This window comes from Grammomys surdaster, unplaced genomic scaffold (genome assembly GCF_004785775.1).
Source record: "Grammomys surdaster isolate TR1022 unplaced genomic scaffold, NIH_TR_1.0 259, whole genome shotgun sequence".
Classification (NCBI taxonomy): domain Eukaryota; kingdom Metazoa; phylum Chordata; class Mammalia; order Rodentia; family Muridae; genus Grammomys; species Grammomys surdaster.
In genome coordinates, this window is record NW_021604700.1 from 1,895,677 (window position 1) to 1,910,252 (window position 14,576).

The following is a 14,576-nucleotide window of genomic DNA, read 5'->3' on the forward strand; positions in this document are numbered from 1 at the left end:
TCAAATAAGTAGGTGAGTATATTAGTATGGAGCTTAGAAGAATCATATGAACTAGATACAATAACTGAGGTTGTTAGCTGCTTTAAGATAATAAACCTGAGTAAAACACTTAAAATAATCCATAGCAGTGCATTGTGATTCCAGATCCCCTCCTTTCACTTACTGTCTGCCTGCTCACTTACTTTCTCCTTTAAATGAAATTTGTTTTCCAAATCTTCAAAGAAAAGAATGCATAATACTCTGTGATGCAAAGTTTTTCCTATTAGTACCATCAACAGCGGATAACAGTAACATCATTATCCAGACAACCAGACAGATGTATCCTCACAGTAGGAGGTACCAGTAGATGACTTCCACAGTATACAATATCATCACTTAAAGAAAAATTATGTTGACTGTGGCAGCACATACCTTTGGTCTACTACTCAGGGAACAGAGACAGGTGGCTCTTTGTGAGTTTGATGCCAGCCTAATCCATATAAGAGTTACCAGCCCAGCCAGGAGACTGTGGCACAGGCCTTTAATCCCAGCACTAGGGATGCAGAGGCAGGCAGATCTCTGATTTTGAGGTTGGCCAGCCTGGTCTACAAAACCAGTTCCAGAATGCTAGGATTACACATGGAAACCCAGTTTTGGTGAAACAAAAAACAAACAAACAAAAAACCCAAACAAATAAACAAACAAACAAATCTAGACCAACCAGGGCTACATACTACAAAAAATCCTGTCTCAATTTAAAAAAAAGAAGATATGACAATGTGCTAGGTACCACCCTAATTCCTTTACATACACTATCTGATAAACCTTATGAAGCACAATTCTTCTGTTTATTAAACACAAGAAAGCTAAGTTAGGAGCTTCAGATTCATATAGCTGTCAACTGAAAAGGCCTAAGATTCTAGCCCAAATTTACTGCAGAAGGGATACCCATGACATAATATAACATAAGCTACCCTCTATTTGTATATGAATAAATACTTCTTCAATTTCTTACTTCATATAACTAAAAACTTCTTAGCCGGGCAGTGGTGGCGCATGCCTTTAATCCCAGCACTTGGGAGGCAGAGGCAGGCGGATCTCTGAGTTCAAGGCCAGCCTGGTCTACAGAGTGAGTTCCAGGACAGCCAGGGCTACACAGAGAAACCCTGTCTTGAAAAATCAAAAAAACTTCTTTAGGATTTTGATACCAATTTTCACTCTTCCTCTCTTGAAAGTATTCTGAATACTTTATAAATTAAAATAAAATTTCACCTATTTAGTATTATATTCCTCTGGAATCGCATATCATAAAAAAATAATAGCTGAGCATGATTAGTAGATTTACAAAGTAATTATTTGATCCCTGAGTTGGTAAATATAATTCCTAAAAATTCTTTGTCATAAGGTATTATTTTTAAAAAACAAAATGACTATGAAACTCACGTGCACAGAATAACAAGGGAACATGGGAATAATTCCTGGTACTGAAGACAGCACTTCAATACTCGATCATCATTGTTCTCATCACTCAATCCATCTGCAAATGTAACAAAGGAACTATTAGTAAGTATATTAGAAATCTAGATAGCACTTGAGCAAGTTGACCCTTGCTTGTAATTCCTGTTTCAAGAGGCTGGGACAGGACAAATCAAGGCTAGCCTGAACTAGAGTGAGACGCAAGCAATGGGGAAAAAAAGCTGAGGTGGTGACAAGGTAGGCTGGGACAAGAGCTCAGTTAATAAGTGCCTGCTTAAAGGAAGACACCAAACATTAACCTTGGCAGAGGTAGCTGTGTGTGTGTCTCTGTGTGTGTGTGTGTATGTGTGTGTGTGTACATGCACATCATAAAAATATCCCACACAAATATAGAAAATAAATCTTATGTCACCTGATTAATCTAGGCAATACTTACAAATTAAAAATATCTATGTTTTGAAGCTACTCTGGCGGTGGATACACATGTCACTATATATTTCTCCAAACGCACACAATGTAAACTAGGTAACGATGACACATCAATGTAGGTTCACTGACTCTAATACCTTTTTTTCCCTTTGTGTTTTTTGAGACAGGGTCTCTCTGTAGACTTAGCTGTCCCGAAACTCACTATGTGGAATCAGTTGGCCTCAAACTCACAGAGATCTGCCTGCCTCTGCCTCTTAAGTGCTAGGATTAAAGCCATGTGCCATATTCTGGTATATTCTGGAGGTATTGATTATAAGAGAATTATTATGTATGGGACTAGACAGGATAAGAAAATTTTCCATACCTTTTGCTCTATTTTGTTGTGAAGCTAAAACTGTCTAAGCATTTGTTTTTTAAATATATAAATCTATATATAAATATAGATATCTATATACAAATATATATCTATATATCTATATATATCTATCTATATATCTATATCTATCTATATATCTATCTATATCTATATCTGAAAGGCAGAAAACTCACTAAATAAAATGAAGATGCAAAACAATGTCTTCACCACTCTGAATGCCCAGATTCAAAGGACAGAAGTGTGATCTGAGTGCTAAAGATCTGACCAGAAACCAAAAGCTATGAATTCTAGTCACAACTCATCACTCAAATATTATGAATATATAATTGCATCCTGCTTGAAATTTTCTCAGTGCCTTCTTGTGCCTGCTTTTCCTTAACCTCTAAAACACTGCATTTAGAGAAGTGTAAGGGGAAAACAAAAAACAAAAAAAAACAAAAAACCATAGCCCCTTGGCAGAAAATGCACAAAGTGAGGAAAGAAGACAGAAAAGGAGAGAAAGGTCGGAGGAGAGAAGATAGGGAAGGGACAAGAGAAGAAAAAAGGTTGGCGGAGGGAAAGGAGGGAGAGGAAACAATAGAATGGGAATGTAAATAATTCCAAAAAAAGAAGAGATGGGGATCCAAAGTTCTATAGTATAGTCAAGTATGAACAAAACTCCATCATCACTCTGAGAAATACTGACATACATAGCCTAACAAAGTATAGAAAAAACAATAAAACAAACAAAGGATTCCCAACATGAGTCATAAAATTACCACACTTTTTTTTTACTCCACAATCCAAACCTACACACTTAATTTTTACACCATTTCCTTCCAAAAATAAGCAAGCACCCAAACAAATCTTTATCGAGGCATACCCTCAACAAACAATACTTACAAAGTTTTTGGGACGCCAGCTGTAATGACTGACCCCATAGCTTTCTATCTTGACTTTTGAGGCTGTCGTTGATAAAATGAATTGCAGGTATAGCTTTATGCTGGACATGTTTTAGTAATTTTCCTGCCTTCATACGATCTAGCTCTTGCATAACCACCCAGGGAATTATTAACACAAGTGTGTCAAATCCTAAAAAATAGAAAGATTTTTTTTTTTTTTTTTAGAATTCAACATGTATTGAGCTACTAAACCAATTTCTGTAGAAGTCAAAGTTTTACAGTACAGTCTCTAAGCCATGGAGATGCCTTGGTGGGCAAGTGCATTTGATGCCAAGCCTGAGGACTCACATGGTGGCAGGAGAAAAAGACTCCTACAAGTTGTCTACAAGTTGTTCTTTAACTGCCACACACATCCTGTGTCATGGACATATGTACCTGTGTGCATGTGTGCACACACACACAAAACACAAATAATAACACAAATAAATTATATAACTAAAATATGAAATTTAAAGAGGATCTAAAAGCCAAAAGAATGCTAAGAATTTAAACATTAAAAATTACCAGATAACAAGAATGAATTTGGCAGACATGACTCCTATAATCAAGATTTACAATACAAACAATTTCACAATAAACAATTTTAAAATATAGTAAATGCCATCTAAAAGTTTATTCTAGATTTCAAAATTCAACTATTAAAGGTATCTTCTTAAAAACTTCAGATGGTAGAGTATGACTGCTAGAAAATCAACTATGTTAATATAAAGTACCAACTCAAAAAGGAAAATCAGAATCTGTGAGCAGTTTATAAATACCTGGTATTTCTGTCGTCTTCAAAATTTTAACGAATTTGAGATGATTCATCAGAATATTTGTGTCAATAACAATTAGAAGCTTTTTGTCTGAGGCAGTATTTGCTAGAGAAGAGCAGAGTTAGTATTCCTTGACACTTGATAATAATAAATTATGACATTTGGTATCATAAAAGTACAGATAATTTCTTTAAATTTAAAACCTGTCTTGTAAGCTTATGTTATTTATAAGAGAGTCAATAATAGGATTCTCAGCTGCTGCCTAACTGGCCCATCACTTGCTGCCACGTAAATTTCTTTCCAATCAAGGGTTCCCTGAGGGAACCCACAACCTTGTTTAAGCTGGGGAGACTGAGCAGAAGAGGGTAAAGGAGGACTTGTCTAGGTCAGAAAAGGTAAGGCCTGGTGAAGCAGAAACGCAGGAATGAACAACAGAGCAAAGCCTAGAAAACTACCCATAGAAGTGCTTTTGGGAACATTCTTATAGGAAAAAGTCCTTTAAAAAGGACTACAAAATTCCCAGTACTTTAATTCTTAAGAAAAAAAACAGTAATCATAAGTTTCCACCCAGTACACTATAATAAACTGTTTGGGGATATATTTTAATCACAAATTGACCTGCCGAGCAGTAACTATGGTTCTGAATCCTGCCCTGCATCCCTGGTAGCTATGCACTCAAGAATTATACATTAATTTTATTATATCTTCAATAACATATTACTGAAAAGCTAAATATGTATAAAAGAGAGAAGATATATAAAAGTAGGAGCATTATTTCATAGGATCTTTGTGAAGATCTGGTTAAATTTCCTATTAGATCATATAGGAAAATGCTGAGAAATTTGTAAAATATGAGTATGGACAAAAGGTAGAACTATAATTTTTACAGAGAATCCAACATGGTATACTAACTTAGGTAATCTTATTTATTTATTTTTACTTATTTTGAGACAAGGAATATATAAGATCATATAGAAAAAGTTATCTTGAAACCCTATGTAGTCCAATATGGTCTTAAACTGTTAATTCTCCTCCCTCAATTCCTGAGTGCTGGGACAACAGGTATGTACCACCATTCCCAGTACTTTGATTGTTATTACCAGTTCCCAGTAGTTAAAATAACCAAAACTTTACAATATTAACAAGGAAACCATGAAAATAATACCTTCAAGCAAACTAGCTGATCAGTGCTTTAGAGATTAAAAGAACTAAAAGTTATAAAAGAGCAAGAATAAAAGACAGTGCGTAACTTTATTATTTGTTGAGAAAGAGAAAATGTCTCATGATCTAACAAGAGACACACCATTATGATTTTAAATGAACACATTTTAACATTTTCATGTATACTGTAAAATTTGAATACTGACACATCAATTCTTAGAAAAGTAGAGATCATAAAAATTAACATACAGAGTATACCAGCAGAAGAATGTACATCATCTTCCACCAAGTCAATTTCCATACTCATTAACTCTCCAGATGGTGGAACCACAGGCAAATCCACGCTTTTTCCCACACGTGCAGCATGGAGCTCTTCTACTATCTGCATCTAAGTTGTAAAAGACTCCAGTGAAGTACCTGAGTTACTTACTGCAGATATTTAATAAGAAAAGAAAGCAATGCATCACAAGAACACCTCACAGAAACATAGACAACACAGTAAAACATGGATTTATAACCATTTTTAAACCAGTTCCTTTCTGGAGTCTTAGGAAAGTGAACTGTTTTACTACTTTATAACTTAATTTACCCATCTATAAAGAATATTAAATTTTACCTATTTTCTTTAGAAGTTCTTGTTTTGTTTTCCTTTTTTTCTGTTTTGTTCTGTTTTGATTTTTCAAGACAGGGTTTCTCTGTGTAGTTTTGGCTGTCCTGGAACTCACTCAGTAGACCAGGCTGGCCTCGAACTCAGAAATCCGCCTGCCTCTGCCTCCCAAGTGCTGGGATTAAAGGTGTGCGCCACCATTGTACGCCACCACCGCCCGGCTGTTTTGTTTTCCTGACACAGGGTTTCTCTATGTAACCCTGGCTCTTCTGGAACTCACTCTGTAAACCAGACTGGCCTCAAACTCAGAGATCCGTCTCTGCCTACTGAGTGCTGAAATTAAAGGTATACACTACCACAGCCCAGCAAGGATTTTATATTATTAAACTAAGTCATGTAAAATTCCTTATATAAAAACTAGCATACAGACATCAAAATAAGTTCATTCTCATTCTCATCTCCAAGTACCTGAGTCAGCTTTCTCTTACTGAGTGTCAGCTGAGGCTATACCTGAGTGATAGAAAGCTTACCTAGCATGTGTGAACCTCTGCATTCAACCCTGGCTCCATTAAAAAAACAAAAATGTCTCATCCAGTGTTCCTGAGATTTCTAATATTGTTTACCAACCATCAGAAACTAAATACTAAACCTCTTATTATTGACTGTATTACACTTTAAAAGTTTATTTTATACGGAGGAACAAAAGAGTGTTTGTGCACAACCACCTTTACCCACAGCCATCTTCTTGGCTCTGAACTACAAATCTTAAGATCCTTCTCACATTAGAAGTACCTCTGATGATATCTTGATATAAAAAAATTAAACTATGGGCTTGGGGTGGTGGCATACACCTCTAATTCCAGTCCTCAGAAGGCTGAGGCTACAAGATCATGAATTCAAGGCCAGTCTCCTTTATACAACAAGAACAAGGCCAGCCTGAGTTACACAGTGATAAACTGTCTCAGATTTTAAAATAAAGATGAGGAAGAAGAGGAAGAGGAAAAAGAGGAGGAGAGCCGGGCGCTGGTGGCGCACACCTTTAATCCCAGCACTTGGGAGGCAGAGGCAGGCGGATTTCTGAGTTCGAGGCCAGCCTGGTCTACAGAGTGAGATCCAGGACAGCCAGGGCTACACAGAGGAACCCTGTCACGAAAAACAAAACAAAACAAAACAAAACAAAACAAAACAAAACAAAACAAAACAAAACAAAAAAGACTTACAAACTGAACTTCCTAATAAACCATAGGATGGATAGGATTTTTATGGAGTTTAAATAGACATTATTTTCATACTGCTAAGGTTTTTACAGACATTTCACTAAAAGTAGGAACTACTTAGCAAGGCACCCTGGTATATACCTGTACTTCCAGTATTCAGGAGGCCAAGACAGGAGGAGGATCACAAATTTGAAATCAGCCTGGGCTACATAATGAGACCCTGTCCCACATCACACACACCCCAAAAGGAAGAAAGAATGAATTTTGAATTTCTTTAAAATAATCAAAGTAAATAAGTGTATCGGTAACCTCTTCATCTGTATCTTGGATATTCTCAGAAGACACTGAAGAACATGGCGTTTCAAAACCCTGAAATGGAAGAGTTTTGAGTCAGGCCTTGTATAATGTATAACAGCATCTCTGGACTCAAGTTGCCATCTATCAGAACTGGTTCTTTCTCCCCGGGCGGGGGCGGGGGGGGGCCCCCCGGCGGAGGACAACTTAGGGAAGTCAGCTCTCTCTCTCAGCCATGTGGGTCCCAGGAATCAAAACCAGGTCATCAAGTACCTCTAGAAGAGAAAGGCCCTGTGCTACCAAGTCATAAAATGTGAGTCATACTCTTTAGGACTTTTATAGTCATTAAGATACTGATCTTTCAATAACAAAAGTATATGCCACCTTGAGGAATATCCATAATAAAGATAAACAAACAGGCTTTCAGTGGCAGAAACATTTTTTTCAGAAATCAGTGAATTGCACTTCATAGCCCTAAAGTTCACTGAGCCATTTCTTAAAGTGATCCAAGCAAACAACTGGAGAAACCTAAAGACTGTATTATAGCTAAAGAGAAAAGGCAAAAAACCAGAGTTGTATTACACACAATGAGAGCACTAGAGGTCGGCTTTGTTTTGTCTTCTAATAGAGACTGAAATACCTTTCCATAAATTCCAACTATGTGCCAGCACTTTAATATTTTATATGAGATTTATAATTCCTTTTCTCTTACTTAAAATCTTACTAAAATTACTTTTTTAAAATTTTATTTAATTTTTTTTATACTCCAGATTTTATCCCCCTCCCAGTCCACCCTGATTATCCCCATCCCATACCTCTTCCCCACCCCCTCACACACACCCCCATCTCCATGAGGATATCTCACCCCCACCCTACCAGACCTCTAAACTCCCTGGGGCCTCCAGTCTCTTGAGGGTTATGTGTATCTTCTCTGACTGAACCCAGACCCGGCAGTCCTCTGCTGTATATGTGTCTGGGGCCTCATATCAGCTGGTGTATGCTGCCTGGTTAGTAATCCAGTGTCTAAGAGATCTCAAATGTCAAGAAAACTAGAACGATGAGAACTGCTTGTAACTAGACATTCTAAATTCCCATGTGATCTTGTTAGACCAGTCCTACCCGAGGCTCTCTAACATCACGTGTCCTCCAAAGAGGTCAATGAGTCTATCACATAACAATGCAGGTACTTATGTTAACTGTCTTTGAAATTTTCTCAGTGGGCATTTTACTTATAGTGCACCTTACTATGCTTTCAGAGTCAATAGTTTTATTTGGAGTCAAATTGACTCTAAAAGAGAAAACATGACTACCTTGCTTCCCTGATCACCTCTCAGTGCCTCTCTTCCATCTATGAGATACAAAACAAAATGCTAGGCTTTCCTATGAGACAATCTTAGTTATTATTCTATTGCTATGAAGCAACACCATGACAAGTCAACTCTTATAAAAGGAAGTATTTAATTGGGAGCTTGCTTACAGTTTTAGAGGGTTAATCCATGATCATCATGGCAGGAAGTAGACAGGCATAGCACTGGAGCAGCAGCTGAGAACTACATTCTATCCACAGGTAGCAGGCAAAGAGACACCAGGCCTGGCTTGGTTTTTAGAAATCTTAAAAGCCCAGAGCAACACACCTCCTTCAACAAGGAAATACCTCCTAATCCTTGCACAGTTAGTTCATCAATCTGGTACTAAGCAAATATGTGAGCCTATGGGGCTTCTCATTCAAACCAGCACAGATATAAAATCATCTATTATTTAACCTTGGATTCCATCCAATACTTTTCTTTCTGTATCTATGTGTTGTGGTCTCTTTTCTTCTGCTATATGCAGACATGCTAGCCTTGAACTTGTGAAAATACACAAGTTCAGCCTCCAGAGTACTGGGATAAGCATGCAATGCCACAGATTCTCTGTGTGTTTTTGTTTTATGTTTAGGACAAAGTCTAGTGTAACTCAGTCCAGGCTGGTCTTGAATTCACACATAGCTAAGAGTAAATTCCTGTAAATTCCTGAACCTCCTGCCTCTACCTCCCAGGTGCTAGGATTACAGCTGTGTGTTATTACACCCAGATTTTAAAGTACCAAAGTTATAATATTCCAAAGTTCTAAAAGTTCTCCTAAAGGTAAATAATTTTATTTACCATAGAAAAGGTCAGAGAAAGGTGATTATTAAGGTGATTCACAAATGCCAATGTAATCTAGAAGAAAGAATTTGCCAAGGTTTCTAGCCTAGATTCTGTTCATGCTATACCACAACAGAGGCATCAAGATTAGGACATGAAAGAAGCCAGCTCACAGAAAGACTGAAAATGCATCTCTACCAGGGTTACATGTAAGCTCAACACATGCACAAGAAAAGCTTATGATATACAAGTATGGGAGAAGGTGATCAGAACCCCAGGGAACTAGGGCTTTTGAGCCTTGGACTTGTGCTAGCTCTTTAGCCTACAGGACCACCATTATATTTCTTAATAATCAGTCTTTATTCCTATAATTATCAAATTGCACAATTCTTTGTTCCAAGACACTAGAACCAAGAAATCTCAGTGGATACACAGCTTCTCATATAAACAGTGCAATACCTTCTGCCTAAAATATTCCTGCTTCCCCATTCCATTCCATTTCACCTTCACCTGAGTAACCTCTACCCATTCTTTTATTCTCAGTATAAATGTTGGTCTCTCTAGTCAGTGTCTCTTAAGTTATAGTGTAACAAGGCTGTATTATTCTTACATTATACATCCTAATATTAAGTGAGAAGTACTTTATTATATTTAAAGAACTCTTTCTCTTTATATGAGTAAGTCTCTAGAATCAAGACCGTGTGTCTTTTACAGGCTATTTTATTGGAGCATCTGAAACAGCAGAACTGAAAAAGTAGTCTGTTAAAGAAATAAGCCCTTTAGAACAGTAACTCCTGCAGGCTCGTCTATCTCAGTTTAGAAAAGCCTAAGAAACTACTACAGAGCTTATGTCAAAGGATTATGAGAACTGACTCTTGGCATAACCACATTCCTTTTTGTTATGAATACTTAACTTCTGCCATGAGACTGAAGCAGAACAGGGCAGCAGTTAGTTTCACAAAGCCTTGGCAAAAATAGCATATATGGAAAATAAGTAGGAAAAGAAGTTTGAAACATGACACAGACACACACACACATTGCCCTAGGAAAGGCTAGCGCTCACCATAGCACAAGCACAGAGGTACTCCAGTCTCTGAAAGTGCACCTACTATAATGCTATATACCCTGGGTAGAATAAGATTCTAATTTAAGATATGACAAAGCAACACACAAGGCTGTATGTAGAACCACATGTAACAGAGCACCCATAGAAAAGTCCAGTGCTAAAATAAGCCAGAAAGTCCACATTAACATAAAACTGCAACTCTTTGTGCAGTAGGTAGGAAGCTGAATGGCTAAAGTTCATCTCTGCCCAGGCCAGCTTCCTCCCGTTGGAAGTATATCTTCTCCTAATAAATTGTCGCTGCCTAGAATGAGATTCTTTCTGAATAAATTCTCTCCTTTTGCTTACTATCTACATGTCTCTGTCCAGTTCTTTGTCCCAGAGCACAAGAACCCAGATATCCCGCTATGATTCCAAAACCAGGTGGTATCAATATTATCCTAAAAAAGCTGGAATGGAAAAGTAATACAGGACTCAAATACATTATCTGCATGACTAAACTAGAATCAGCTGCCCTCTGTGATTATCACCAATAACAGAAGCAACCAAAACCTGAGTATCTTAAATACTTTTACTAAAAGACAAACCCTTTATTTTATACATTACCTGGGTATGATTTTCCTGAGAATCTGAACCATTCATTTTTTGGTGCTCACAATGGTACTTTCTTAACTGCTCACCAACAGTCTGTTTATGTGTAGAATCTGAAAACAAGTTTTCAGTTTTGTGCTTGGCCAGATTTAGTGACATCTGGTGACTTTGCAAGTGTTCCTTCTCCTCCTGCTTAATCTTTGACTTACTATAATCTATACTAAAGATATTTTCTTCTACAGGCTTCTGGAGGGCACTAGAGGACTTTTTTGGAATTTTGAAGCTGATCTTCTTTCTTCCTGATTCAAATGGTTCCTTGGTTATAGTGCTGAAATTATAATTCTGAGGAAGTTGATTTTTCTTGCATTTCTCCAGTTCTTCAGAACTGTCTTTATTGGTTTTTTCTTTCTTGAGTTCTTTCATCTTCTTCTGAATAAGTAAAGAAGGCCAATTCTTTTCCTTTGTCTGCCCTTCAGCTTTAGATTTCAAATCTTTGGTAATTTTAATGTGGCTATGTTTTTTTATTTCATAATCAAGCTTACTTCCAACATTTCTCAATTTACAATCTTTAAGTTTAGTATCTTTAGTTCCATTTGATGAACAACTATGTGAAGTAATTTGATTATTATTTAAATATGATGCTACTTGGGTCGAAGAACTGAATTTTGGTCTCTTTTTAGGCATGCCAACTTCTACATTCAATCTATAAAGCAGCACAGAAACTTAGGTTAGTTTTATTTGTCATACATTCTGTTGCAATGTGTCATTATGTTAGAGTTAACTAGGCTCATTCTAAACTTCTTAAAAATGTAAGAAACCGGGCTGGAGGCTCAGTGCTTAAGAGTTTGTTCTGCTCACGAAGAAAGCCTGAGTTTCATTCCCAGAACCCAAACTGGGTAACCATAACTGTCTGAAAATTAATGTATATATTATACTTTTTATATTTATCCCCATTATTAACAAAAAATTCCTTAACTAAACTTTGAAATTTTTATCCAAAGAATGAAGAAATTAAAGAAAACTAATTTCCCTGTGTCTACCATTATTCTTTACATCTTTAGTTGTAATTACATGATGGTTAATTCAAATAATTCTAGAGCCATATCTATAACTTGGAAATTTTCATATTTTCTCACAGGTAGTATATAAAGATAATGTATATATGAGTTCTAAATTAGCTTCCCAAGCCCTCTACTAGCAATATACTAAAGTTACATATCTTATTATAATTATGTATCAAAACCAAGTCCCTTGAGTTAATAATAATCTTTACATTGTCTAAGTGCATTTATACAACAGTTTTGATAAATTTTTACTTAATTTTTTCTTAAACTTCTAGTAACGATATTAACAGAAATATCTGCATGTACTAATCAAAGTAAATACAAGGTTTTCAAATTTTAAATACTTAGACCTGGGCCAGTAAGATGGGTAAGGGTACTTGCCATCACCATGCCTGACAACCTGAGTTTGATGCATGGACCTCACAGAATGGAAAAAAAACTACTCTCCTTGGTTGTTCTCTGGGCTCCACGAACATGCCACACCAAGACACACATACATGCCCCCAACACAAAATAAATAAAACATAAAAATAATTAAAATTTGAATAAACAAATATTTAGTCCTGATGTTTATCATGGTAGCTCAAGATAAGGAAAGAAGATCTTGAGTTCAAGATCTAACCTAGGGTACAAGGCAGGTTCCAAACCAGCCTGATCTACATAGATAGCAACACTATGTCCCTAAATCTCGAGGGTGTTGATATAGCCCAGTGCTTGCCTAGCACACAAAAAGTATTTGAGTTCAATCCCAAGTACTAAAAAAGATTTTTTAGTTTAATTCTGAGCCAAAACTGTAAAAAGATATCAAGAAAAAAAGAGAATTTACCTTTTCAGACTGTGTTTTCTGTTTGTATTATAGTATACAATGTCTGTATCATCTGGTTTCTGAAATTTAAAAAAATATATTTGGAAAATATAAATTGTGTACTATTGTTGCAGTTACAAGGAAGAATGAAAAACATTTGTGCTTATAAATAGGCTGACATAATAATTTACTTAATCTTTCTAATCATCTTGGGGCAGACATTATTATCTTTATTATAAACAAAGCACCCAAAACTCACACAGTGTGGCTTTCTGATCATCACAGTAAGGTCAGTGGCACTGTCTTGATCTGAAACACTTATATCTGACTCAATTCCATCATCAAATCTATGTAGTCTGCTACAATCTGTCAAGTGCTTTTAAGCAAAGAGATCAGAAGATTGAACTTTACCCCAAGGAACTCAACACCCTTAATCATCAGGAATCAGTTTAAAGAGGTCTACACCCCTTTCCCCCTCTCCTACCTGATGTTGGGGGGTTGGATGGAAGGGACTGGGGTGGAATAAAGGTTGGAAGGGTGAAAGATATAAGAAACCATTAAAGTAGTTCATAAAAAAAGTACATATACAAGAAAAAGGGGGGCTTTGTAGAGTAGCAATGGAGAGGGAAAGGACAGTGAGAAGGGAATAAATTAAATAGTTAATACTGGACCAAATTTAATTTGGCAAAGGACAAATAAGACTTGGGCTGGCAGTGCGTACACTCAGTATGTATAAGGCCTTTGGTCTGATCCTCAGCACTAAAAGACTGATACAGAGAACACTAAATTGAAACAAATTTAATCACGGTCATATACCACAGTGTATTTCAATCAATGACGGACCACACATGTAACAGTGACCCATGATGAATTAGAAAAGAGTGAGTAGCTGCAAAAAGTCATAAGAAAAGGAAACCTCAAGAAAACACAAACAACTCCAAAGAAAAATGCTCAGTGAAAGATTACTACAGAAGCTTTTGCAGACTTCAACAAGCTACATAAAAGTTTTAAAAAACAGCCCACAACAACAAAAGGTTTCCATTAAAAGAGAATGTTTATGCTGCAAGTAACACATCGTCTGTTTACTAGTCAAATTTATGAAGACAAAACAAGAAAACTACAAACACATTTCTAAAGATGATAGTTCTCAAAAACAGTCTCAAGCAAGTCTATGGAGGTATGGACAAAGAAAGCACTAATATCACAAAAGATAACAGCACCATGTGCTGTCATGTGTGCCAGATTCTGACCCTAACCTTGTGCGGAAACTGATAATGTCTGTGTCTGTATATCTCCATGTGTGTAAGTTTCTAACCAAAATTTTTAAAGAAAAAATTTAAGTTACATAGAAAAAATTCATAGAAAAATACAAAAAAGTATTTCATGTATTTAATAATGTGTCTTTTAATCTGTTATTATAAATAAGTAAAAAGGCTAAGTGCTAAAGTTATAAAGTGAAAAGGCTATGTTAAATTAAGGTTGATCTATTATTGAAAAAATTCTTTTATATATCTAATACAGCCTAAGTATATAGAATTTTTAAACTTTAAACTAATATACACTATTGCACAAGACATTCACATTGACTCACTACTTACTCATGTAGAACAAGCTCTAGTCTTACAGTATAATTTTAATCTTTTGTAACCTATTTTTACTGTTTCCTTCCTTCCGTCTTTCCTTCCTTTCTTT

The 14,576-nt window shown here is 36.2% G+C and overlaps 1 protein-coding gene across 2 annotated transcripts in view; it reads right to left on the minus strand.

The window, feature by feature from the left end:
- Nucleotides 1-14,576, minus strand: part of Swt1 (SWT1 RNA endoribonuclease homolog) — a 53,767-nt gene that overhangs the window by 29,468 nt on the left and 9,723 nt on the right. For both annotated transcript variants that reach the window (XM_028775774.1, XM_028775775.1), the window contains exons 5-11: nucleotides 12,906-12,964; nucleotides 11,031-11,718; nucleotides 7,251-7,310; nucleotides 5,367-5,505; nucleotides 3,960-4,061; nucleotides 3,143-3,331; nucleotides 1,423-1,516 (exon numbers count right to left, since the gene is read on the minus strand). In XM_028775774.1, coding sequence (XP_028631607.1) covers nucleotides 1,423-1,516; nucleotides 3,143-3,331; nucleotides 3,960-4,061; nucleotides 5,367-5,505; nucleotides 7,251-7,310; nucleotides 11,031-11,718; nucleotides 12,906-12,964 — 1,331 coding nt within the window. The remainder of the gene's footprint in view (nucleotides 1-1,422; nucleotides 1,517-3,142; nucleotides 3,332-3,959; nucleotides 4,062-5,366; nucleotides 5,506-7,250; nucleotides 7,311-11,030; nucleotides 11,719-12,905; nucleotides 12,965-14,576) is intronic.